This window comes from Coptis chinensis, chromosome 2 (genome assembly GCF_015680905.1).
Source record: "Coptis chinensis isolate HL-2020 chromosome 2, ASM1568090v1, whole genome shotgun sequence".
NCBI lineage: Eukaryota > Viridiplantae > Streptophyta > Magnoliopsida > Ranunculales > Ranunculaceae > Coptis > Coptis chinensis.
In genome coordinates, this window is record NC_141457.1 from 94,635,079 (window position 1) to 94,658,458 (window position 23,380).

Here is a 23,380-nt window from a genome sequence, read left to right on the forward strand (position 1 = left end):
GTCATTTGGCTCGAGGAAACAATTATAAAGCCTTGTGGGTGGGCTTTTCCGAATGGTGGGAAGCAACTAAAAATAGTGGTACCTAATCGAGCTAGTTTGTAGCCTAATTCTAATTGAGCACACCAACGTGAATTCACATTTGGACTGTGTTCGACTATTTGAAAGTCACAACAGAGCCATGAAATTGGCCAAAGTTAGCACTATCAAGTTTCCAAGAGAAGCATGAATTTCTAAGGTACGTAGAGAACTTGTGGTATAGTTTAATCATGGTCCCCGCTTGGTTGAATGATATTGAGACGTGGTCGTGGGTTCGATCCCCACAGAAGGTTCCAAATATGTTTCAATAAAATTTTCCAAAACAATCAAGAGAGTATGTAAAATAATTGATCGATATATGTAATAAAAGAGGGAAAGAGTTATTGTTATAATTTACCAACTAAGGTAACATTAGTTAAAACTCATTAAGGGCGAGCCAAAATTCTCAAAAACAAAAAACAAAAACAAAATTTTTTTAACTTTCTCCAAACATGTTTATTTCTTCAATAAAAACCTCACAAACTCTTTTCATTCGATCCCAACGTGTCATCCTTAAAAAACAAAACAAAAAACAAATGTCTTTCAAGTCTACTTCGACATGTCATTTTTCTTCATAAAACCTCTTTTGATTCAATTTAATGTGTTTTTCTCTTTAAAACAACAAAACCCATACAAAAAAAATAAAATAAGATAATAACAAAAACAATCTAATTCCGATCCATACACTTCCCCAAAACCTATATCTAAACTCTTTTTCAAAATTCACCGTGGAGACAAAACCATTGTTACCAATTACATATTACATGCAAGTTACATCTAATACTCTTAGGTAGCAACAAACTACTATACTTTATAATACCACCGGCACCCTTAAGTTACAAGAGTATTATATCAATTACAAATAAAATCTATATGTTATATTAGTAATTATAAACTTTGCTTTTTATATCTTCTAATTAATTAATCTGCAAAAAAATGAGAAGTGAAATGTCAAAGCCGATATATATATATATATATAAGAGACCCACGCCCACCACATTTCTAACCGAACCCACTGTATGGGAGATCAACATATTTCTTTAGATTTTTTACCCCGAGAAACAATTCCTTGTTTAGTTTTTTTATTCAATCAAAAAATTTAATAATTATCATTTGAGCCCTAATAAAAAAGAGATTTATAGAGAATTACTCTATTCATGAGTCGACATAGAAGATGAAAAAAACACATTTGAAACATCATTTTCTATTTTTTTAACAAATTTTTAAAATTTTCTCTTTAAATTTTGGCGAGGGCAAATTGGTAATTCTAAGAAAAAGGCGGTTAGGTGGATTTCAAAATATTATAGACATGTATTGATTTTTGATTGGGCTTGGAGGCCTTAAAGGAAATATCGCTAGGAGCAAAAAATCACTCTCGGCAACTTGAGCGAGAATAAGAGAAGAAATATTGGTTTGGGCTCCTAATATGTTTGCAGCGGTATAGAACTTCACGTCATGATAAATGGCAATGTTATGTTGATCTATACTTATAATGACACCGATGATAAATGACATTGTTTGCAGAGATCTTCAAATGGTGGAGATAATGGTAGCCATCCATTCTCTTTGGATGAAGATCGCAATTACTAGACCAGGAGACAACGTGGATGACAATACAAAACATCGTTGGTGTTAAGGACATTATATACTTCAAGGAGAAATTATATGGAATTTCTGCTAATAATATTCTATTTATTTGTGATATAAAGAGTGATCCTCCAAAGGCAAGTGAAGTGCACATGTCCTATTCTTCGTGTTTAGAGGTGCATTTAATTGCTACTTGGTTGAATGGTCAGGGGAGTTGCTACAAGTTATTCGAGAAAAATTTCGAAAAAGGTTCTGCACTATTTATACGATCAATGTTTTCAAATATGATTTTGCTTGGAATAAATGGCGGCTCATGGAAACCTTGGGACAACATGCTTTGTTCTTAGGTTTTAATAGCTCGGTTTCTATATTGGCTTCTAACTCGACAATATTCAAGAGGAATTGCATCTATTTCACTGAAGACTATCATTTGAAGTATTATGGAACTAATCTTGACATTGAAATTCCTTTTGACATGGGAGTTTTTAATTTGGAAGACAAAAAAGTTCGACCTTTTTCCATCAACACTACTCTTGCTTTTCCATTTTCACCTCCTGTTTGGATTATCTCAAAACTACATGGCTTATCTTCAGCATTTTTATGGCGTGGGACTTTTGTGTCGAAGTGGATTGTACTAGTTACTGCATTCATTTAATAAACCTTTTGTTATGCTTAGCTTGTTTGGTTTAGTTTTGCTACATATTTTCTTGGTATATATATATAGGAAGGGATCAATATACTATGGTTTATACCATGCCCTACAACTTCACCTACAAAATGAATTATAATCTAATTTTTTTTTTAGATATGTCCAACTAACCATGAAGATTACCTCTACAAAATTTCAACTCATTTGATGGTGTTTAACAATGACAAAATATGATTGCAAAATCGAAGTTTCTTGACCATTAAAAAAAACAAAATTGTCAACAATTTTTAACTAGGTTAGAGGTTTCCAAATGAGCTGAATTTTTGTGGAGTAGCTATCCATGGTTAGTAAGTCATATCTACAAAAGACGGATACCTCATATATATATATATATGGGGAGGGATATGCCCACTCCCAATTTCGCCCTCTCCAAGCCCACTCCAAATCGTACCCACTAAAAAACGCGAAATCATCTTGAAATATGGCGGTCGAAATTAAAACAAACCAAAAGAAGAAAAAAAACAACAAAACCCTTCGTCTCGCCACAACACCAACTTCCTAAATTCTAAAACCAAATTCTATCTCCAAATTTTCAAACCAAATTCTCTCCCTGCGACCTGCGTGAGATATCTTCTGCATTGCCCAAATAGAGTTCAAGCTGTTTCAGGCAAGTAAAAAAAATTCTTTTTTTTCTACATAGCCTGCATTGCTATAGTTTTTGTTGTTTTTTTTTTTGTTCTTATGTTTATCCCAATTGATTGGTTAATATAAATTGGGCATTTTGGGTGTTGTTGTTTCAAGTACATCAATGTGAGGAGACTATGTCTGGAACCTGCAATGTGAGGATTGTTAGCCCATCTAGTTTTGAAGAATCCATATCTCGCTGGTTTAATAAGAAAAAGAAGTAGAAGAAGTTAGAATGTTTAATAAGAAAAAGAAGTTGAAGTAGTTTTGAAGAGTCATAACATGTCTGTGCATGAAGAATAGTATGTCATTTAAGATGTTTTGCAGTTCTAGCTACCATATCACTTTGCGACGTTATTAGTTCTAGTGTCACACCCCAAATTTCTAGAAAATTTAAAATACGGAAATATCCACACCCTATTCCATCTTCTAAAAACTCAAGATGAAACGAAACCCTAATAATCCATTACTAAACACGATATAGAAAAATGGGATCAAATTAAAACCAAAAGAACAACTCTTCATTCACATATAAAGATATTACAATCATTTCAACTTGGAAGACAAGTTAGTTCCGTTTTCTTAAAACGGCATGTAGTTTCTTCCCAAATAAGATTTCAATCCCAATATACATTCCCATTTTCCAAGATTAACTCATATAACAGTACTTATCATTCTCACTATCTAAAATAACTTACAACATAAATATCACTTACATTCCACTTATTAAATACACATATAATAACCTAATTAAATATGAGTTTGATACACCTTACCTTTAAGCCAGTATATCGTCTTAGGGTAGGACAATGTCTCTACATAAAAAGTTAATAAGTCCTACCCTCCTGCAAAACAAAATTAGATTTTCTAAACATAATCATTTATAGTATACATCTATTTCTCTCTCACTGCAACCATCATGGGTATATATAATCTAACATAATATATTGCCAATATTAACATTCATGTCACACCACCATATCTATTATATAATAATATATCACCAATCATATCTAACAACTCGCTCATACTTAAAACCAATATTTTTCTTAAAAATCACTCATCTACATATGGGAACGAGGAAAATATTACAACCAGGGAGTACATTCATCCCTCGTGAGTATCAACTCACACAAACCACGTATATATTTCTCATAAGAAATCATGTACATCATAATACATTAATATTCATATGCAATAACTCCATCACACGTAAAATCAATATTTTACTTTGCTTATTAATTATCTCGTTGACTCATTTATTAAAAGACACAGCCCAACCTTTAGTTCATACTCTACGATTTGCACTTCACACATTTGCCAAATCACACATATCTATGTGCCTCACTTACATCGAGTACCACTACAAGACATATGTCCCAAGCGGGGATATTGCCTCCAGGAAACATATTTTTCATCTTGTAAACTCGTAACTTGTGAGTCACAGCCATCTCTGGGCTTTCCATACACATACACAAAGCCTCTTTTGGACATAACAAAATATCAGGTCATTCATGGCACATTCAATGAATACCTTGGGTCATTCCCACCACATTCAAGAAATACCCATTATAATACTAACAGGTTATTCTTGGCACATTCAATAAATACATTTGGTCATTCCCGCCACATTCAAGGAGTACCCATCATAATACTAACAGGTCGTTCATGGCACATTCAATGAATACCTTAGGTCATTCCCACCACATTCAAATAATACATACCTACATTTTCGTACATTCAAGGAATACAACCCACCCGCAAGGCGAATGCCTTAGTTCCTCTCTAAGGCAGCTTTTCACATGACATCATTAGTCATAAATATTTCTTTTCATCAAAGAGGAGTGGAGAGATCTAAATATGTGGGCAACACATTAAATTTTCACCGGATACTTTTACATCGGATTTTAACACTCAAAAGTTCTCATTTATTATAATATTTTTCATTACAAAACAAACATCGTCTCAAACAATAGAATCATTACTAAATATTCTAAACACAATAACTAATCAACTCACCTCATTATCAATTATATAAATCATAGATATCAAAAGGTTCAATCATGAATAACGCATTAGTTAAATGTCTCGTGAATACATTTTAAACAACCACAATCACGTATCACAATAACTAATAACTAATATGTAATATATAATATAGTGGCTGCACTTTTGCTCAAAGCTGCCTACGTATCCAAATCTTTCAAGATTGGAATCAAGCCTTCGTAATTCTTATCAGCCACATAGTCAATGCTATAATTTTTCTTACATTCATCCAAATGACATGTAACTTAATTATTTAGAAACTCTGGTATGTAGATATATTTTTTCATGTAGAACTCGAAGTCCCAATCTCAGCCCATCTAGAAGAAAACTTAGGTCGAAAACGGTAAAAATCCTAATTTTTAGCAAATTAGATTTTTGACGGACTATCTTCCGAATGACACAACTCTTTCCACAGATATCCAAACGCATCGAGGCTTTTTGTGTTGAAAATCAGACACACAAAACTTACTTTCTTATGTTTTACAAAAATACTCAATCTCATTCTAAATGTACAAACACTAGGTTCGAACACAGTGCGCAGAAACTGATTTCTGACGCACTGTTTTCTGCCAGTTAAACTTCCATACACCATAATTAATTCCACAGGCCTCAGAATGCAATGAGGCCAATTGGAATAGAAAGCAGACTTCAAATCTTACTTTTTCATGTTTTCATAAAAATCTAATTCAAACTCTAACTAAATTAAAACTGTACTTGAACACAGTACGTAGAAACTGATTTCTGTCGCACTATTTTCTGTCAACCAAAGTTCCAGACATCATAACTGTCTCCACAGACCTCTGAATGCAACAAGGCCAACGGGTTGGAAAGAAGACTCAGAAAACTCATTTTTTTCATGTTTTGGCAAGAATCTGAATCTGATCCTAACTATGTGAAAACTCGATTCCAAAACAGACACAGATCCTGATTTTCAGAAGACAGATTTCTAACGATGTAAGTTATCGACGTCATAACTTTTCACACTCACGATAAAAATGAAGAAAAACTTCTTGTTCTATAAATTATACTCAACCTAGGAACATGGTTTTTCATGTTTTAATAAGGTCCAAAATAAAACTCGAGCAACGCACAAGATTAGCTCAAAGTCAGGGAAAAACTAGGCTTGAACATAAGCAATGGTCATGCATATCACCAATAGCTATAACCGAACCTTAATGAAAATAAACCAAACTCTGACATATACTTCAATTCAATCACTAACTAACTGTTTACCACTTCCATAATTATATTTCCATAAATACACATATCACTAGCGAGCCTTGGCCCAGTAGCTATAATCAAATTAACCTTTCCTTAGCAAAACCCACCCGTACTTATACATATAAATCATTTCAAAGTAACCAAAGTTATGCAAAAGGTCAATAACACAAAAAACAAGATTTCTCATTTATATAAGACACTTCAAATCAAATTAAATCATACAGAGCTATAACCGATCTTTTACTTTGAAAAGCAAATTAAGCTCGCTATATATATATTAAACACTTCAAATAGCTATGATTGTCATGAAGACCACCAATGTCCACACAACACACACACCCAGGTAAACTCATATATACCAAAAGTGTATAGATCGAGCCGTATCATATTTTATACATTTTCGAAACTTATACTTGGATTTTAATAACTATTTTGATAGAATCTATAAAATGTTGCACAAACGCACCCATGTAAAGTCGATTTGTCAAACACATATTTTGCACTCATGTAAAGTCCATTTATGTCAGACAACATATAATCTATACCCAAAAAGCAGAGTACAATGGACTCAAGGTAACAGAAATAATAATTTATTAAGCCTTGATAAAACCTTCAATGAGTCACACAATATCACCATATAACGTATATGACATTTATCAAATTAATATGTTTTGTTCCTAATGTTCCAATAAATAAAACAAATACATATTTAAGATAATTCCTATGATAATCATTCAATAAATTTGGAGAGAAAATAAGGTTTAGCTAGACTACTCACCGGAATTAATCGAAAAGCGAAAACGTTTGTTTATGTAACAAACTTGAAATCCGGCGAACTCGAAAATCAGCATTAAGATATTGTCTTCTCCTCTGACTCTTCTTTAATCTTTCTTTCTCAAGCACTCTCAAGTAGTAAGCTCTCTTGTGTTTCTCTCTTTTTTTCTTTTCTTTTTGCCCGTCTCCTCTTTTTCTTTTTCCTTTCATCTTCTTTTTTTGAAAAACCCCAAGAATAGGAAAGAGGGAGTAAAAGAGGGTTCAGTTGTAACCAAACCCCTTCTCTCTCTCTCCCCCCACGTTTTCTCTCTCTTCTTTTATCTTTATCCTCTTTTATTATTATTATTATTATTTAACTTTATATATATTTAATTAAAAAGGAGAATAAAAATAGGGATGTTATATCTAGTGACAGGTTTAGAGGGTTCTCAATAGATATTGAGACCCTAAAAAGGTTATTCAAAATCTTTGGATTTTAGTGGACGAGCATATAGCCAGAGACTGATCATCATGTCTCATGAGATTGCAGACTCTCTCTCTCCATAGCTCAGTACCAATTACCAATATGGAAAAGCAGTAAAAATAGAAAAAATAAAAGACGCTTGCTGACCATTATTGTCTGAGAGAATTGTGAATTCCATTGCATTTCCATCCCTTACTTGAAACAGTATATCCAAAATTTAGTTATTTCAACTACATCATTTAACCATTGCTATCCATGCATTTTTTTTATCCATTCAGTAGATTAGTAGTTGCTAGATTTCTTGTTGTCACAAATTGATTGTATTGGATCATATTCACTGTATCATTGTATTAATTGTAACAATGTTTTGGAGTGGAAAGAAGAAATGAAGGAAAGAAGAAATATTTCTAAGTTATTTTGATTTGGAGTGGTTATGTTTGTTTGTTCTTCGTTTTTGCTGGGTTGCTAGAGACAGACGAAGGAGTTTTTTTTTTTTTGTTTTTTTTGTTTTAATTTCGGCCATAAGATATTGAGATCATCTCGCGAGTTGAGTGGATGAGATTGGGACTGGGCTGGAGGTGGGCGAAATGGGAGTGGGTGTATCCCTCCCCGTCTAGGTATTAGGTGTGAAATTTGTTTGTTATGTATTTTTTGTGTTATTTTTTGTTTTGATTTAGTATGAAGGTATTGAAAACAATTATAAAGTTACACTGAGATTATAAAGTTAAACTGAGGTACTTGATATCTGTACATGTTATCTATATTGAAATGGGGGGCCCTTGAAATGGGATTGTTATGATTACACTATCTATTGTGAATTAGAAAATGTGCATAAACATAAACTAAGCCCAGTGAAAAATGCACTCAACATTCTAGTGTGTTACCAAGGAAAGAAAGTTTCTTCATAGGTCAGAGAAACAATTTTCATGGTATGGGAACGTACAAATCCTTCTATCGGGATCCACTTTGGGCCAGTCTCACTCATCCTAGTTTCTACAAGTCATCACACGAGATATCTAGCCGTCTAGGCCATGACCTGCCGGAGTTAACTCTTATGGCGATATTCAGGTTCGCACGGCCCAGTGCCGGCTCTAACCAACTAGGCAGCCCGCCTAGGGCTCCCAGCTTGTTGGTCAAACTTTGGGCCCCCAAGTATAATCTTATACCTATTAGGCCACATGTAAATGTTGTCCAGTCCAGTCAAATTATATGTAGTCCAGTCCACTCAAACATTGGCCCACGACCTTTGTGTAAAGGACTTGTTTTTTTTTTCTCAATAATATTATAGTCCTATTTTAAGAAACTCGTCTTGGGCCCCTCAAAGTTCTGGGCCGGCCCTGGCACGGCCCCATACCATAGGAAAGTCTGACTGTACCCGGCCCGTTTTGATGTAGTAATTGGTTAAGTACTCTAATTGCTTTCTGATTTTCCTAATCCAACACAAACAAGGTTTAACCCAGTATAAAAGAAGAACTACGGCATGTTCTTCTGAAGGCACATCTCTAAATAGAAAAAATTGGAAAACCGAGAAGATCCAATTTAAACTACAATTCAAAGTTTTCGTCAATCTTATTCTATCTGCTCCAATGGCTGATTGGTCTGGTATCCCAGAAGAACTCCTGTCACTCATCTGCCAACGACTCGATTCTTTTGTCGACTACTTGCAGTTTAAAGTGGTTTGCAAGTCATGGAGATGCGTTTCTTACAACTATCCACTGCCACAACTTCCTCTGCTCATGCTACCCCAAGAAAACACTTCATCAACATCTCGTCGTTCTTTTCTTGGTCTTACCAGAGGTGGAGAAGAATTGGATAAGACAAAAGTATACGAGCTTGATTTACCCGAGATCCATCGGCATAGGTGCGTTGGAGCCGCAGGTAATTGGATTGTTACAGTTGATATGGAACTTGATATGCATATTTTCAATCTATTCTCCAAAGTTCATATGAATCTCCCATCACTATCCACATTCAATACCCAGTTTCATGATCCAACAATAAATCAACTTATGGTAAGTAAAGTGGTTTTAACCTATCCTAAGGATCCATCTGAAGATTGCATTGCGGTAGCCATCCATACTGTTGTCAAGAAGATAGCAATTGCTAGACCAGGAGACAAAACGTGGACGACAATACAAAACATCCCTTGTGTTATGGACGTTATATACTTCAAGCAGCAATTGTATGGAATTTGTGCTAATAGTAAGTTATACATTTTAGATATCAAGAGTAATCCTCCAAAGGCAAGTGCAGTGCGCGTGTCCTATTCCTTAGGTGTTGGAGTTGTAAATCGCTACTTGGTAGAATGGTCAGGGGAGTTGCTACAAGTGCGACAAGTTCTTCAACATGAATCTCCAAAAGAGGAAGGAGGAATAAAAAAGTTCTATACTAATGCATTCTATGTTTTCAAATTTGATTTTGTTTGTAATAAATGGCGTCTCGTGAAAAGTTTAGGACAGCATGCTTTGTTCTTGGGTTTTAATACTTCGGTTTCTGTATTGGCTTCTGCGGAGACAATATTCAAGAGGAATTGCATCTATTTTGTTGAAGACCATCGTATGCAGTATTATAGAACTAATGTCAACATTGAAATTTCTTTTGACATGGGAGTTTTTAATTTGGAAGACGGAAAAGTTAGAACTTTTTCCACCAACACTACCTCTGTTTCTCCCCATTCACTTCCACTTCCTGTTTGGATTATTTCAAAACTCAATGGATGATCGTCAACATTTTTGAAGCATTGGACCTTTGTGTCGAAGTGGATTGTACTAGTTACTCCATTCAGTTAATAAACTTTCAGCTCTGCTTAGCTTGTTTAGTTTAGTTTGTGCCGACAGATTTTCTTGGTGTACGATGAAGTACGTTCTAAGTAATGCCATTACTTCGTTGTTGGATCTTAGCAATTAAAAGAATAAGTTAAACACAAGAACACTTTCAACTCATGAGCTCAATTTTTGTTTGGGTTAAATGTTCAAGCCAAATGACAGAATTAATGGTTTACATATTTTTTGGTAGGAGGATTAGCTGTGAGCCCATCGAGTTTGTTGAGAATGAGGAAAGTGACACTGCCATAGCAGTTTCTACCCCCAACACAATGGCATTGCCTTCCGCATAGTAGCTAGAGCCAATACCCAAGTTTTTGTGCACGGTGAGGAGGCATTCTCATGTAAATTTTTTGAATGATATGCCTATACCTGAAGGACGGGGATTGCCAAAAGCCGCTCCGTTAGTGTTTAGTTTAACACCTAAGTCAAGACTTGTGGAGGTGGCATGGACCTATTAGTGATATTCCAATATAGACAAAAGTACCTCTCTTTGTCTGAGTTGTACATAAAGGCCTTGGATAGGTGATCAGTACAAACGAGGTGGTACTTCATAGATTTTTTGCAAGACCCAAATCCTAAAAGAGGTGGTACAGAAGGGTTAGCAGCTTAGCACAGGGGAAAAATGAATGTCCTTCAGGCAATCCTACAAGCTCTGATGTATCACTTTCGTTAGACTTTGTACTTCGTAGAGTGTCCTTCCATTCTCCTTTAAATGTTCTTCTCGGTTGGTTCATTACATCAAGGCATGATGGATTGATGGAAGAGTTCATTTGTCAAGAAAATCATTTACTTTTACGGAATGCACATGCTTATTTGATAACTCATATTTTCATTCTTGGAAAAAGGAGTCAGAAAAGTAAAATACAATATACTTAAGCATAAACAAAGAAATAGTGTCTTACTGCAGAAAAATAGGAAATGGCTGCCTCCATGACTCCATTAACCTATCAAATATACCTTTCATCTCAACTTTTAGCTTTAGAAGGACAAAAAAATCACTGACGTAGCTAATCTTAGAACCGGTCCTATTGTCATTTCAAAACTGGTTAAATTCAACAGTGGAAAAAGAAAAAATCTCAGAAACTAATTTTGTTAGAACTACTTCGGGAAAAAAAGAAGGCCTCGGCAGAAGGGTCGGCGCAAATATCCTTCAAGCAACCGTACAATCACTAATGTATCAAATCTAAGAAACTTCTCAATAACTTCTGGGCCTGCCATGAATAAGGCCAGCCATGAATAAGGCCAGCCATAAATACGTGCCATTCAAATGCAAGCCAGATTCAAAAATACAATCTGCACTTTGTTTTCTATTAACGCTGCAAAATTTCATTTGCCATCTTTACATAAATCAGGCGATTTCATATTCACAAACATGCTAAATCAATTAACTAGAACGACAAGTCCACAGCAAAGAATTTGGAAGGGAAGCTCATAAGTTCATCTCTATTAAGCTCTTATGTCCCCAAAATTTCAACTGAGGTATTTCTTAAACAGTGCTTTTGAAATAGCAAGGGAGTCGCCTTGGCCTGCACTGGGTAAAGTTCCGTGCCTGACTGCCACTTGTTTGAAAATGAAATCCACTCTGTTTTCCATTCCTCCAACTTAAAACTTTCATTTCGTCTCACACTTGTCAACAGATAATCGAAATATGTTGAAGTCTGCGGCAAATAGTATCCTTCTAAGAGTCCACTCCAAAATTTGTTCGCTGAAAATGTACAAGAAAAGAAGATTGTCAACAACACTGATGAATAACGTCAAGTCAAGTCACCTGTAAGTGGAGAGAATTATTACCATAATCATGGAGCTTATTCTGCTTGGTTTTGTATTGTCGTACCACATTGTCAACTCGTCCTTGCGTTCCACTCATACTATTGAGAAAAAGAAAAAAAGATGTGAGATTGGTACACGTTATTAAAGATGACTATATAAACAGTGGAATCATGTGGTTATTACCTGTCTCTTCTCGGTAGGGTTAGTAGCAAGCCTTTTAGCACTTTCTGTCCAAGTTCCTAGTAGAAAATTATTGTCAGAAGCGAGCAGAATGTCAATATCTTTGATGAGTTGGAGAAACTTTTGGCTCTGAAGACTTAATGCATTGGCATCCTTTAGATAGAAAGCAATCATCGCATCCGCATATACTTGGTTTGCTAGTTTTGAAAGCACTTGTTGAGTTAGGTCAACCAAGTCGTATCTGCCATGAAGCAGCACAATAAGAATTATCGCCTATAGAGTAGAGATTTCTCCTAGTTAGAGTCAAGTTGCAGTCATCAAGATTCCCTCATTTATTTTCTTAATCTGTGGAGTGAACTTTGAGTTAAATTGCAATTTGGTGTTTATCTTACATAAGCAGATTAAAATTTATTATTGTACAAGTAATACATTCTTATCTACTTATAGCTCTTACAAGTATATTATGTCGTCTTTGATTTTTTGTGAAAGGTTAGGACTTCACCCATTGACATTAGTCAAACCGTTGGCGATCGCAAGAGAGAGAGAACTTTGTCAATTTAAATAAGCGGTTACCTGTAATGTGAGGCTTCCTGCAAGATAATTTCTTGCATCTAGGAACAGTTGTAAAGGCGACAATGACTTCCTCAGTTGAGTACCATAAATGTGGCTGATTATGCTGAGGCAAAACAAAGGTCGTTTCTCTTGAGGAGAATCTGTTGGTAGTACCCTCACGAGAAGAGATTGCCAATATGGCTATCTTCGGACATATTTGATTGGAAGTAACGATGATGGATCAAAATCTGGAAACTTAACAATGAAATCTTTGTTGTGATCCTCTTGCGAGAATGAAAATGGCAGCCAGTCTTAGAAGATCCAGTCTGAGAACTTTATTCATAACATTGGAATTGAACTGGGTACTGTAAAGTTGCTATTCAGATCAAGCATATCAAACAGCCTAATAGATATATACTTTTCATTGGAGAAAATGATGTGGTCAGAAAATTTCTCATCATAATGCTCATCCTTGTCCTCCCACTCAATAGTGTGTTCCTTAAACCTTCTCAAATTTAACGCCAGTTCCCAAAGAAATATGACAAAGTTTAGTCTCCCAAAGAATCAAGTCAAAGAAAGAAAACCGATACAAAGAACGTGCAGAAATTCTATCTGTGCAGTTGTAGATTGTCCGTGAAGAATTTCCCATGCATCCTCAATTAGATTAATTTTTTTTTACATATCTTCGATAGGAGTATGATTTCAGCCATTCCTGCAAAAGGAAAGGGTGGTTGGCCTATAATTAAAACAAACGGTAAACATATAAATTTCTATGCATTAGGGTAGGTTTAATGCAGTTACGGTCTATAGGTGTTTTTTTTTTATTTAATTTATTTTAATATATCGATATCTACTGAAATACTGTAGTGCACAACCGAAATTAGCGTCCTATTGATTGAGCAGTGTTCTTACATTATGACCTTTTCCTTTCATATAATTGAATGTTGATGTTCCATAACACACAAAACTGTCAATCAAATCTACCAAACTTCTGATAACATGTGCCCAGTCTCCACAGTGCACATTATCAAAGTATAATTATTTTGCAGTCTTTACATATAAATACTCTCTAATTTCTCTTAGTGATTATTGAACAATGCAATAGATTCATAGGCGTGGTACTGTTGTGGCTAAAACAGAGACAAATAAATCTGTTTGACAGCTATTGCGGTCAAGTGAAAATGTGATTGTCTCCTGTTTAACTCCTCAAAACAAACTGACAAAGTTGAGAAGGTACCTCAAGTTGGACTTTTTCACTACGAAAAGCCATCTCAGACATCAGCTCAAAGACTACTGGATTCTGTTCTATTCCCTCCATGCACATGCCAACACCAACCTCAAGAGGACGATAAAACGAGAAACTTTTCTCAACTAGTGCTAATTGTGAGATCCGAATGGCTACTAGAATGCACCAAGTAAGACTTGTCAACGTAAGACCTTTTCTTAAGAAAAAAAAGCTATTCCAAGTATTTGGATGAGGTGATAGAAAATTAAATTGAATGGAGAAGGTTAAGCATTTATAGATGTACAAACTGAAACTTTCTTGCTTCCAACGTCTTCTAAAATCTGCTGACTAGTTCAATTAAGACGATCGACTCATACACCAGAACACCGATCCGAAACTAACAATGACAACAAATTCAATCATTTACAAACCAAATTTGGTTAACATCACAGCCTCATACTACTATATGTATAACAATAAGGTCAAAACATTTTGTATTTGAAAGTTGAAACACCTTCAAAATGCTGAAATCAATATTAGTACAAACTTAGACATATGTGAACTCCGTAGAAAACCTAATTTATTTTTTAGCGCTAAAAGATAAATTTCATTCATTCCAATAAAGAGAAGTACAAGACAAGGAGTTATTCCCCACTAGCCAAGATGCTTAGCTGCTAGATAACAGGCACCCAAACAAAAAGATGTGCAAATTTACATCACGAAACGATGTTACCCCAATTATATACATAATCGACAAAGGCTGCTTGACCACAGGCCTGCAGCCTGGGCAACCCTAGTCTTTAACAAGGAAAGGCTAATATATGTGATTACAGCCAAGAACTCAAATTATGCTAAGTGGACAAGCATGAGACACGTTCCATGGAAGACTTCACATAGTTCAACCAGCATGGCAAACCATTCCAGCACAAAGGAAGTGCAACTTCAGAAAGTAATGTAATTCTTGCAGGGAAAAATGAAAGTTGTAACTACAGAAAAAATAAATAAAAATAAGCCACATGTGTATTGCCACCACTAAAACAAATGATGGAAACATGTTATAAAGCAATTCTATAAACCCATTCAGAAAAATGCACACAATGTTTTAGGTATCATATAAAGATGATCTGACTAAGGATTGTGGGTGATGATGGTCCCCTTATCATTCCATTACATCTAAAACACCCAGAGACTTGCATATCATACACCATGAGATTGAGAAGTGTGAAAGATATATAAAGCTGAGTATACCATGGTTGAATTTTGGCTAATGCGAGCTTCAACGGGACCTGAAGAAATTACATCCAATATCCCATACATTTCGATATTCCCACCAAAGTTATGCAAAATACACCTGTATTGAGAGAGAGAGAGAGAAGGGGCCGGGAGGGAGGGAGGGGGGTATACACTGAATTAGCCCAGTTGATGAATCCAACAGAATTTAATATTATTAATATTTTTTATTTTGAAAAAATAACAAGAACTGCATAATAAACCAACTAACTTCTTTTAAAATGCAGCATCTTGCATTCAGAGAGAAAAGAAATGAGAAACAAAAGATATAGTGTAAAATGAGATTACCAGACATAAGGAGTTCCATAAAATTGTGAAGACTTCTCCCATATGAGTCTTACTTCAGCAGATAGATCAAGAACTATCATCTTTCCAAATGGAACAGAATGGAGTAGTGCGTGCAGAACCAAGTTAAATTAATCAGAGTTACTAAGATAGAAGATTTTACTAAAATCAATCACAGGAAAAGCTCGAATAGAATTTATATATATCGTCTGTGTGGGTATTTATGTTTATGTGAAAATTGATTTCTACTTGGTACGAAGGCCTTCTGAGAAAATCCCATACCACTTCACCACAATGACTTAATTTGTTTTACATTTTAGACAGCTAAATCAATCAGCTGAGTTCATATTAACCCTTATATGCATCCATAAGAGAATATACGTAATTAGAGAATTTTTTAAGAAGGAAGAGCACAGTGTTGCACAATGACAACTTTTCTACGTACCATCTCACCCATGACACTACAAAATTTTAAGCCATGCAACTGACTGATAGTCTCATAAATGAAATCCATTCGAGTCTAGAATGCAAAGGTTCTGAAGGTGAGAATCAATTTTGTAAAAGTAAACATCATACTCTCATTTGTGGTGGCTTCCAGAATTCAAACTCATTTGTGAATAACCAACCCTGCAAACCATTAAAATTATCAACTGGTAACAATCAAGAATAAAAAATGTTTCAAGTACATACACCGGATAATAGTGCATATTAGTTGATGACCAGACAATTCATGATAAAGAGACCTATCTAAAAAATCATTTATCAGTCTTTCTATGACCTACTTTTGCATTCTCTCCTTTTTAATCAATACAAATTATCAACAAAAAACACCAGAATCGGCACAACAAGTGGGCAGAACACATATAGAATCTAGTAGTAAAACACTGGTGATTATTAAAAGAGTCCACCAAAAATCAACACATAGCAGGATCAACCATTCAACCCAGAGGTAAAACGGATTTCTATCCACCATGGATGGCCTCTAGAAGCCCATTTTTATAGTGATTTGGCTAGGAAAATGTAATCTAATAGTTATAGACTTATAGTTCACACTGACAATGGACTCTTCGTCATATGAAATCACAAGGTCTTTCCAACATTATCCAATAAGGAGTACACTGCACAGAGAGAGAGAGAGAGAGAGATGAGGAGCATACTTGCATTAGCTACACAGAATCTTTATGACTGTAGGACATTGCCTTATAAATAGAAGCTCCAAGTAAGGAGATATAAGTTGGGTCATCTGTCGGTGGCTAGTTTTCATTAAACGTTTCACTACATTGAACAGACAAGTTAAATGGGAGACTTCATAAAAGAGAGATTTATAAAGAAAACTGAGACATCGTCCGTGATTTTCATAATTTCATTCATGATTTGTTTTTTCTCTTATATAACATATTAAGTAACACTAGTTTTTGAGCCCGTTCAACGAACGGGACCGTTTTCATATATATTTTTAATATTTTATAAATTTAATTTTTGAATTATTATGTACTAAAACGTTTTAACTATAGAATATTATAATGACCGTTTTCATCTAATTAATTTAATTTATTTTTAATATTTTATAAATTTAATTTTTGAATTATTATATACTAAAAAGTTTTAACTATAGAATATTATAATAATTAAAATTTTGATAAAAACACAAATTTCTATAAATATTCAATCTACTACCTTGATAGTTAACCATTTGATAGTCTAAAAGCTTATGCAGACAAAAATAAAAGCAAAACTCGGATAACTAACAAAGAATTTTGGTTATGTAAAGAATTTTGGTTATGTAGAGAGAATCATAACTCTATCATTCCCTATTTATAATTGCCTTTAGATAATTAATATCTTTTTTCAGACTGTGAATTTTTTCTTCCTGAATTTGTATGCACTGATTTCTAAACATGTCGTTCTTTTCTGCAATCTTAAGTTTGTTCCAAATTTCTTCTATTTCTTAAGTGGTTATAGTCTACTACTTCAAAGTTTATCTCATCTACTTGTGATTTTATAGATTTAAATTGATTAGGGTTACCTATTTGATTAGAAGTTTAGTTTGTTTATTATTCTAACTTCATGTATATCTATAATTGTACTATTCGATTAATGTTGCAAATATGGTTTGGTGTATTTAACTTGGGCTTAAGCCCATTATATTTTTCACATATACACTTGAGGATTTTATTTTCTTTTTCATGTTTGAGGTTGGTTATTTCAACATACTACTTGATTTCACGTCTAAATCTCTTAAATTAAATACAGATGTGGATATGGACTGTGCTGCTGTAAACGAAGGTGAAGCTCTTGTATTTGCTTTGTAATTATAACACATATATGAACTTATTTTTGTCGTTTCTCAGATATGAAATTATAAGTTTGCACTACTTAAGAGCATATCCACTATTATGATGGAAGAATCTCTCTTATAAATAAAAGAAATACAAATTATTCACCCTTTAATCAGCAATATGATTTTTCTGCATGTACATTGAAGACAATGTCAAGGTTGTGGAAATGGATTTTGGGCAATGTAGAGGGAGTACAAAGAGCAGGAATGGCTATTTAACCAATGTTCATGTTGAAAGGGGAGATCAAAGATATTGAAAGACATTATTATCTTAAACTAAAAACAAAACTGTCTCTATACATGTTATTAGCAAAGATGAGCCCTAATGCTTGCAGTAGACATTTTGATGACAATTCAATGAGTACAGAACATAGCAGTTCCTGTCACAACTTAAGTGTGTCAAAACCTAATCCAAGTTTATTAAGTATCTTTCAGTTTTGGTCAAAGTTATTATAATATTAATGCTTTCTAGCTCACCATTTTCATAATCGATTGTGCTCTTGTGGTAATTTGTGGTGATTTAGGAGAGTTTATATAATGGAATTGCAAAACTGCCCCGATAATACTAAAAAAATCTAGACATCTACGAATGTTCTTGTTGCCTAATTCTTTTCGCTTTTACCAATGGTGTGTTTTTTTTTTTAAAGTTCATCTGGTATTTGGCATTAGAATACTGAAGGAGGACCTCACTATCTCATTAATATTTGGAAGACACTGTCCAGTATTTACATTGTTGAATGTTCAGTGCATCCACTTATTTACAATTACTCACTTCTTTTAGAAGGTCAGCAAACAAAACAATGCTATGATACGAATACCTACTCCAAAGGTGACAAATGACTTATATTTTTTTCGATATCGAACACAATATAACTTGAAATAGTCGAATTTGAAAAGCGAGTGTGCTAATATTATAAATTTAAACTATAAATTAACAAACTCAATAGTTACAAACTTTCATAAATAAAAAGCGTTAAACCTCGGCCATTACCATATCACGTTCATCCTTTATAAATTGTATTGCGTGAAAAGCTGCTGAATCCTCTGCTTATGCAACAGAATATGTTGGGCTTCCATAAATTTGTTTAATTATGACGTCTTCACTGTTGAAGAATAAGTCTTTTGGTACCTTTAATGTCACAGTGCTTTTGAATCGTCCGCTCTCTAATTCCGGATCTTGTTGAATGTTTTTACATAAGCTGTAATTTTCATACGCCATTATCTGTAATATACATAATAAAATGAAGTCAATAAATAATTGTAAATAATAGAGAAGAGGAAGAAAGTAGGCTACCTGGTTTTTGGATATGTGTAGTTAAATTGTTTTTTTTAGGTTAATAGATTATGTTTTACTAAGTGATTGGAAGTTCACTTTTCGTAGGTTTTTAGTTTGTATATCTCTTAAATTTTGATATTTTGGAACATCGAGGTTCTCCTTTTTTGCAACCTCCACTTTATTAGGAGCATGGATTATGACACATGTCGGGTATTTTGAAATTTGGTTTTTGAGTTTTATGGTGTGGGCACCTGCAAAACGTGTGAGGGGTAATTGTTGCATTTTGAAAGAGCATAACACTAGACACACCACAATAGACGGTCAAACTTGGTAAATGAATTGTTAACTAACGATAGGGTTACCTAAAGCCAAGAAACGTAAAACTTTGGTCCAATGCAAATACCCATATTATTGGGACGACCTAAAGCTAAATCACCTTATTTTAAATTAGATATATATTTTTTAATTAGGTAGAAGCTATTGGGTTTAGAAACCCATAAGTATACTATTATTGTTGGGCTGGGCGAACAAATTCTTGGTATTGAATCTAAAATTCAATTCAAATTTGAATTGCTATCTCTTTTTCTCACGCAGCTTCCTTTCAACTAAATTGCTCCAGTCTTCTTGTTAAGATATGTATCTGATTATGTCGATGTGTTCTGAAGAATTTTATCTTTAGCTTTTCTGTTAATTTTGTCATTCACATTTTTCAGGCTAGGGGAGGCCTGTTATGGAATGGTGAACCACGTCTAAAGTTGCTGCTTGTTCAGCTCGTGGAATTGCTTATCTTCATGAGAACTGTAAGCATCGTTTTTCTGAGAGGTGGTAAAAAGCTGATAAAACCGTTTGTGAGGTGTCAGTTTCGAATGTTACCTTTTTTTTTTTTTTTTTTTTGATGATATAACTATGCTATTTCTTCTCATACTGAGCTGTTTCCGTTTCTTGTGTTTTGATTCCTCTGAGTATTGTTTGAACTGTGTAGCTCGAGCAATGTCTTTCCCCAACCCCTCAGTTTAAACTTCTGTGGTTGCAGGATACGTATTTGTGACCATTGAAACCCACTTAACAAAATGCAGTTTAAAGGACTTAATAGTGACAAACTTTCATAAATAAGAAGTGTTAAACCTCAGCCATTAAAAAAATACTATGTGATTAACATACTAAAATTTTGGTATTAAAGTACTAATCCTCATGGTTTTCTTTTCTTTATTATGGAACTCTCCGTGTCCTTCATTCCTTTAATTTTATCTTTGTTGTGTTTATCATCAACCAAACAATCTAGTATAATATTTTTGAGGATGTCGAGTTGATTTTGTTTCTCTTTAACTTGTATTGTTTTCTTCATAAGTTCTTTGAAATTGAAGTCTTCAATTTCCATATCACGTTTATCATTTATAAACTGTATTGTGTTAAAAGCTGTTGAATCCTCTGCTTTTGTAACAGAATATGTTGGTCTTCCATTAATTTCTTTAACTATGGCGTTTTCACATTTAATGTTACAGTGTTTTTGAGTCGTCCGCTCTCTAATTCTGTGTTGTAAACCGGATCTTGTTAAATGTTAAGTCCTTCTTCTAGAATTTTCTTTAACATTTTTTTTTACATAAGCTGTAATTTTCATACGCCATTATCTGCAATATACATAATAAAATGAAGTCAATAAATTATTGTAAATAATGGTAAAGAGGAAGAAAATAGGATACCTTGTTTTTCGATATGTGTAGTTAAATTGTTTTTTTTAGGTTAATAGATTATGTTTTACTAAGTGATTGGAAGTTCACTTTTCCTAGGTTTTTAGTTTTGTATATCTCTTAAATTTTGATATTTTGGAACAGCGAGCTTCTCCTTTTTTGCAGCCACCACTCTATTAGGAGCATGGATTATGACACGTGTCGGGTAATTTGAAATTTGGATTTTGAGTTTTATGGTGTGGGCACGTGCAAAATGTGTGACGGGTAGTTGTTGCATTTTGAAATGGCATAACACCAGACACACCACAATAGACGGTCAAACTTGGTAAATGAATCGTTAACTAACGATAGGATTACCTAAAGTTAAGAAATGTAAAACTTTGGGTCTAACGCAAATACCCATATTTTATTTTAAATTAGATTTTTTTATTTTTTTTAATTAGGTAGAATCTATTGGGTTTAGAAACCTCTAAGTATAACATATGTTCTAATTTGAGTTGCTACCTCTTATGGAGATATTGAAATGTCTTACACCTAGGTACTCATGCTGATTCATAGCAATATATTGAGAGCTGGCAACGAACAGATGGTTTCTCAACTTCAGAGTTTAGGAAGTGCAGAATACAATACCAACTTATTGAAGTGGTCTGCGTATAGGAGAGAATAAAGCAAACAGTCGAGGTAGGTATGGTATTTTTTCTCATTTGTCTAAGAAACTTATTAAGGTGTGGTTTTGACTTCCAGTTGGATAGTTGTGTTGTTTTGAAGTTTTGTATCTTCCTGTTGGTAACTCTGATTTTGGACCGGTTAAAAACTCAGATTGACAATATAGACCTGTGGCATCTATTGATATCTTCGTGTTTTCACTGGTTAAACTAAATTTTTAACTTGCTGTGGATTTTTAACCTACCGATGTCTTTAAATGTATGAAAATTTGTGTTGAAGTAGCTTTTTTGTGCTAGATCAGTATATTTCTTGATCTTTCTTAGTTCTTGTTTCCCAAATTTCAGCAAATTTTGGAATTGCTGCTATATCTGCTATGAGAATGCTTGGGGTTCGGTCAACTGGTCTATCACTTTTGCTTGAGAAAGGGTTATTTCAACATACCACTTGATTTCACGTCTAAATCTCTTAAATTAAATACAGATGTGGATATGGACTGTGCTGCTGTAAACGAAGGTGAAGCTCTTGTATTTGCTTTGTAATTATAACACAGATATGAACTTATTTTTGGCGTTTCTCAGATATGAAATTATAACACAGATATGAAATTATTTCTATATAAATAAAATGACCACATGCATCCTACTGAAAATATTTTGCACTACTTAAGAGCATATCCACTATTATGATGGGAGAATCTCTCTTATAAATAAAAGAAATACAAATTATTAAGCCCTTTAATCAAAGAATATGATTTTTCTGCATGTACATTGATAGACAGATTGAAGACAATGTCAAGGTTGTGGAAATGGATTTTGGGCAATGTAGAGGGAGTACAAAGAGCATGAATGGCTATTTAACCAATGTTCATGTTGAAATGGGAGATCAAAGATATTGACCACATTGTTATGCAGGAATGGCAATATAACTTGAAGTAGTCGTATTTGAAAAGCGAGTGTGCTAATATTATAAATTTAAACTAAAAATTAACGGACTCAATAGTTACAAACTTTCATAAATAAAAAGCGTTAAACCTCGGCCATTAAAAAAATACTATGTGACCAACATAATAAAGTTTTGGTATTAAAGTACTAATCCTCATGGTTTTCTTTTCTTTATTATGGAACTCTACATGCCTTTCATTCCTTTAATTTTTTCTTCAAGATAATATATTTTATCCTTGTTGTGTTTATCATCAACCAAACAATCTAGCATAATATTTTTGAGGATATCGAGTTGATTATGCTTTTCTTCAACTTTTATTCTTTTCTTCATAAGTTCTTTGAAATTGAAGTCTTCAATTTCTATATCACGTTCATCCTTTATAAACCAGATTAGCGTGAAAAGTCACTTGAATCCTCTGCTTTTGCAAATGTAATATGTTGGGCTTCCATCAATTTCTTTAACTATGACATCTTCACTGTTAAAGAATAAGTCTTTTGGTACTTTTAATGTCACAGTGCTTTTGAATCGTCCACTCTCTAATTCTGTGTTGTAGACTGGATCTTGTTGAATGTTAAGTCCTGCTTCTAGAATTTCCTTTAGCATTTTTTTTTTACATAAGCTGTAATTTTCATATGCCATTATCTGCAATATACATAATAAAATGAAGTCAATAAATAATTTTAAATAATAGAGAAGAGGAAGAATGAAATAACTAGTTAAATAATTTTTGAGTTTTATGGTGTGGGCACGTGCAAAACGTGTGAGGGGTAATTGTTGCATTTTGAAATGGCATAACACCAGACACACCACAATAGACGGTCAAACTTGGTAAATGAATCGTTAA

At 33.9% G+C, this 23,380-nt stretch overlaps 2 protein-coding genes and 1 pseudogene across 5 annotated transcripts; 1 reads left to right on the plus strand and 2 right to left on the minus strand.

Moving 5' to 3' along the window:
- The first annotated feature begins 8,936 nt into the window (after positions 1-8,936).
- On the plus strand, positions 8,937-10,317 carry LOC147519185 (putative F-box protein At4g22060). Its single transcript, XM_086590875.1, has one exon. The coding sequence runs from the start codon at positions 9,086-9,088 to the stop codon at positions 10,217-10,219; it is 1,134 nt and encodes a 377-aa protein (XP_086447001.1). The 5' UTR covers positions 8,937-9,085; the 3' UTR covers positions 10,220-10,317.
- Positions 10,318-11,603: 1,286 nt separating this feature from the next.
- Positions 11,604-12,780, minus strand: LOC147519186 (alpha-N-acetylglucosaminidase-like; annotated as a pseudogene). The gene is made up of 4 exons (XR_015213129.1): positions 12,772-12,780; positions 12,278-12,547; positions 12,116-12,192; positions 11,604-12,029 (listed from the first exon to the last, which is right to left on the minus strand). The product of XR_015213129.1 is annotated as an alpha-N-acetylglucosaminidase-like (transcript).
- A 356-nt stretch (positions 12,781-13,136) lies between these two features.
- On the minus strand, positions 13,137-16,998 carry LOC147519187 (alpha-N-acetylglucosaminidase-like). Of its 3 annotated transcripts, none has more exons than XR_015212075.1 (5): positions 16,784-16,998; positions 15,630-16,253; positions 15,300-15,402; positions 14,064-14,162; positions 13,137-13,538 (listed from the first exon to the last, which is right to left on the minus strand). XR_015212075.1 is itself a non-coding variant. In XM_086590876.1 (5 exons), exons 1-5 carry the CDS (start codon positions 16,138-16,140, stop codon positions 13,491-13,493), a joined length of 399 nt encoding a protein of 132 aa, XP_086447002.1. In that variant the 5' UTR covers positions 16,141-16,996; the 3' UTR covers positions 13,137-13,490. The 3 variants fall into 3 exon arrangements, 1 of the variants encoding a protein (XP_086447002.1); XR_015212076.1 differs by having other exon boundaries at positions 15,630-15,709; positions 16,203-16,994; XM_086590876.1 differs by having other exon boundaries at positions 15,630-15,709; positions 16,072-16,996.
- Positions 16,999-23,380: the final 6,382 nt, after the last annotated feature.

Excerpts from the sequence above, each read along its gene's own strand:
- LOC147519185 (XM_086590875.1), top strand. The coding sequence starts at position 9,086 with ATGGCTGATTGGTCTGGTATCCCAGAAGAACTCCTGTCACTCATCTGC.
- LOC147519187 (XM_086590876.1), bottom strand. The coding sequence starts at position 16,140 with ATGGATTTCATTTATGAGACTATCAGTCAGTTGCATGGCTTAAAATTT. Across the intron at positions 15,403-15,629 it reads TATGGAACTCCTTATGTCTG|GTGTATTTTGCATAACTTTG; the intron begins GTAATCTCATTT and ends CTCTCAATACAG. Across the intron at positions 13,539-14,063 it reads GTGAAAAAGTCCAACTTGAG|GAATGGCTGAAATCATACTC; the intron begins GTACCTTCTCAA and ends TTCCTTTTGCAG.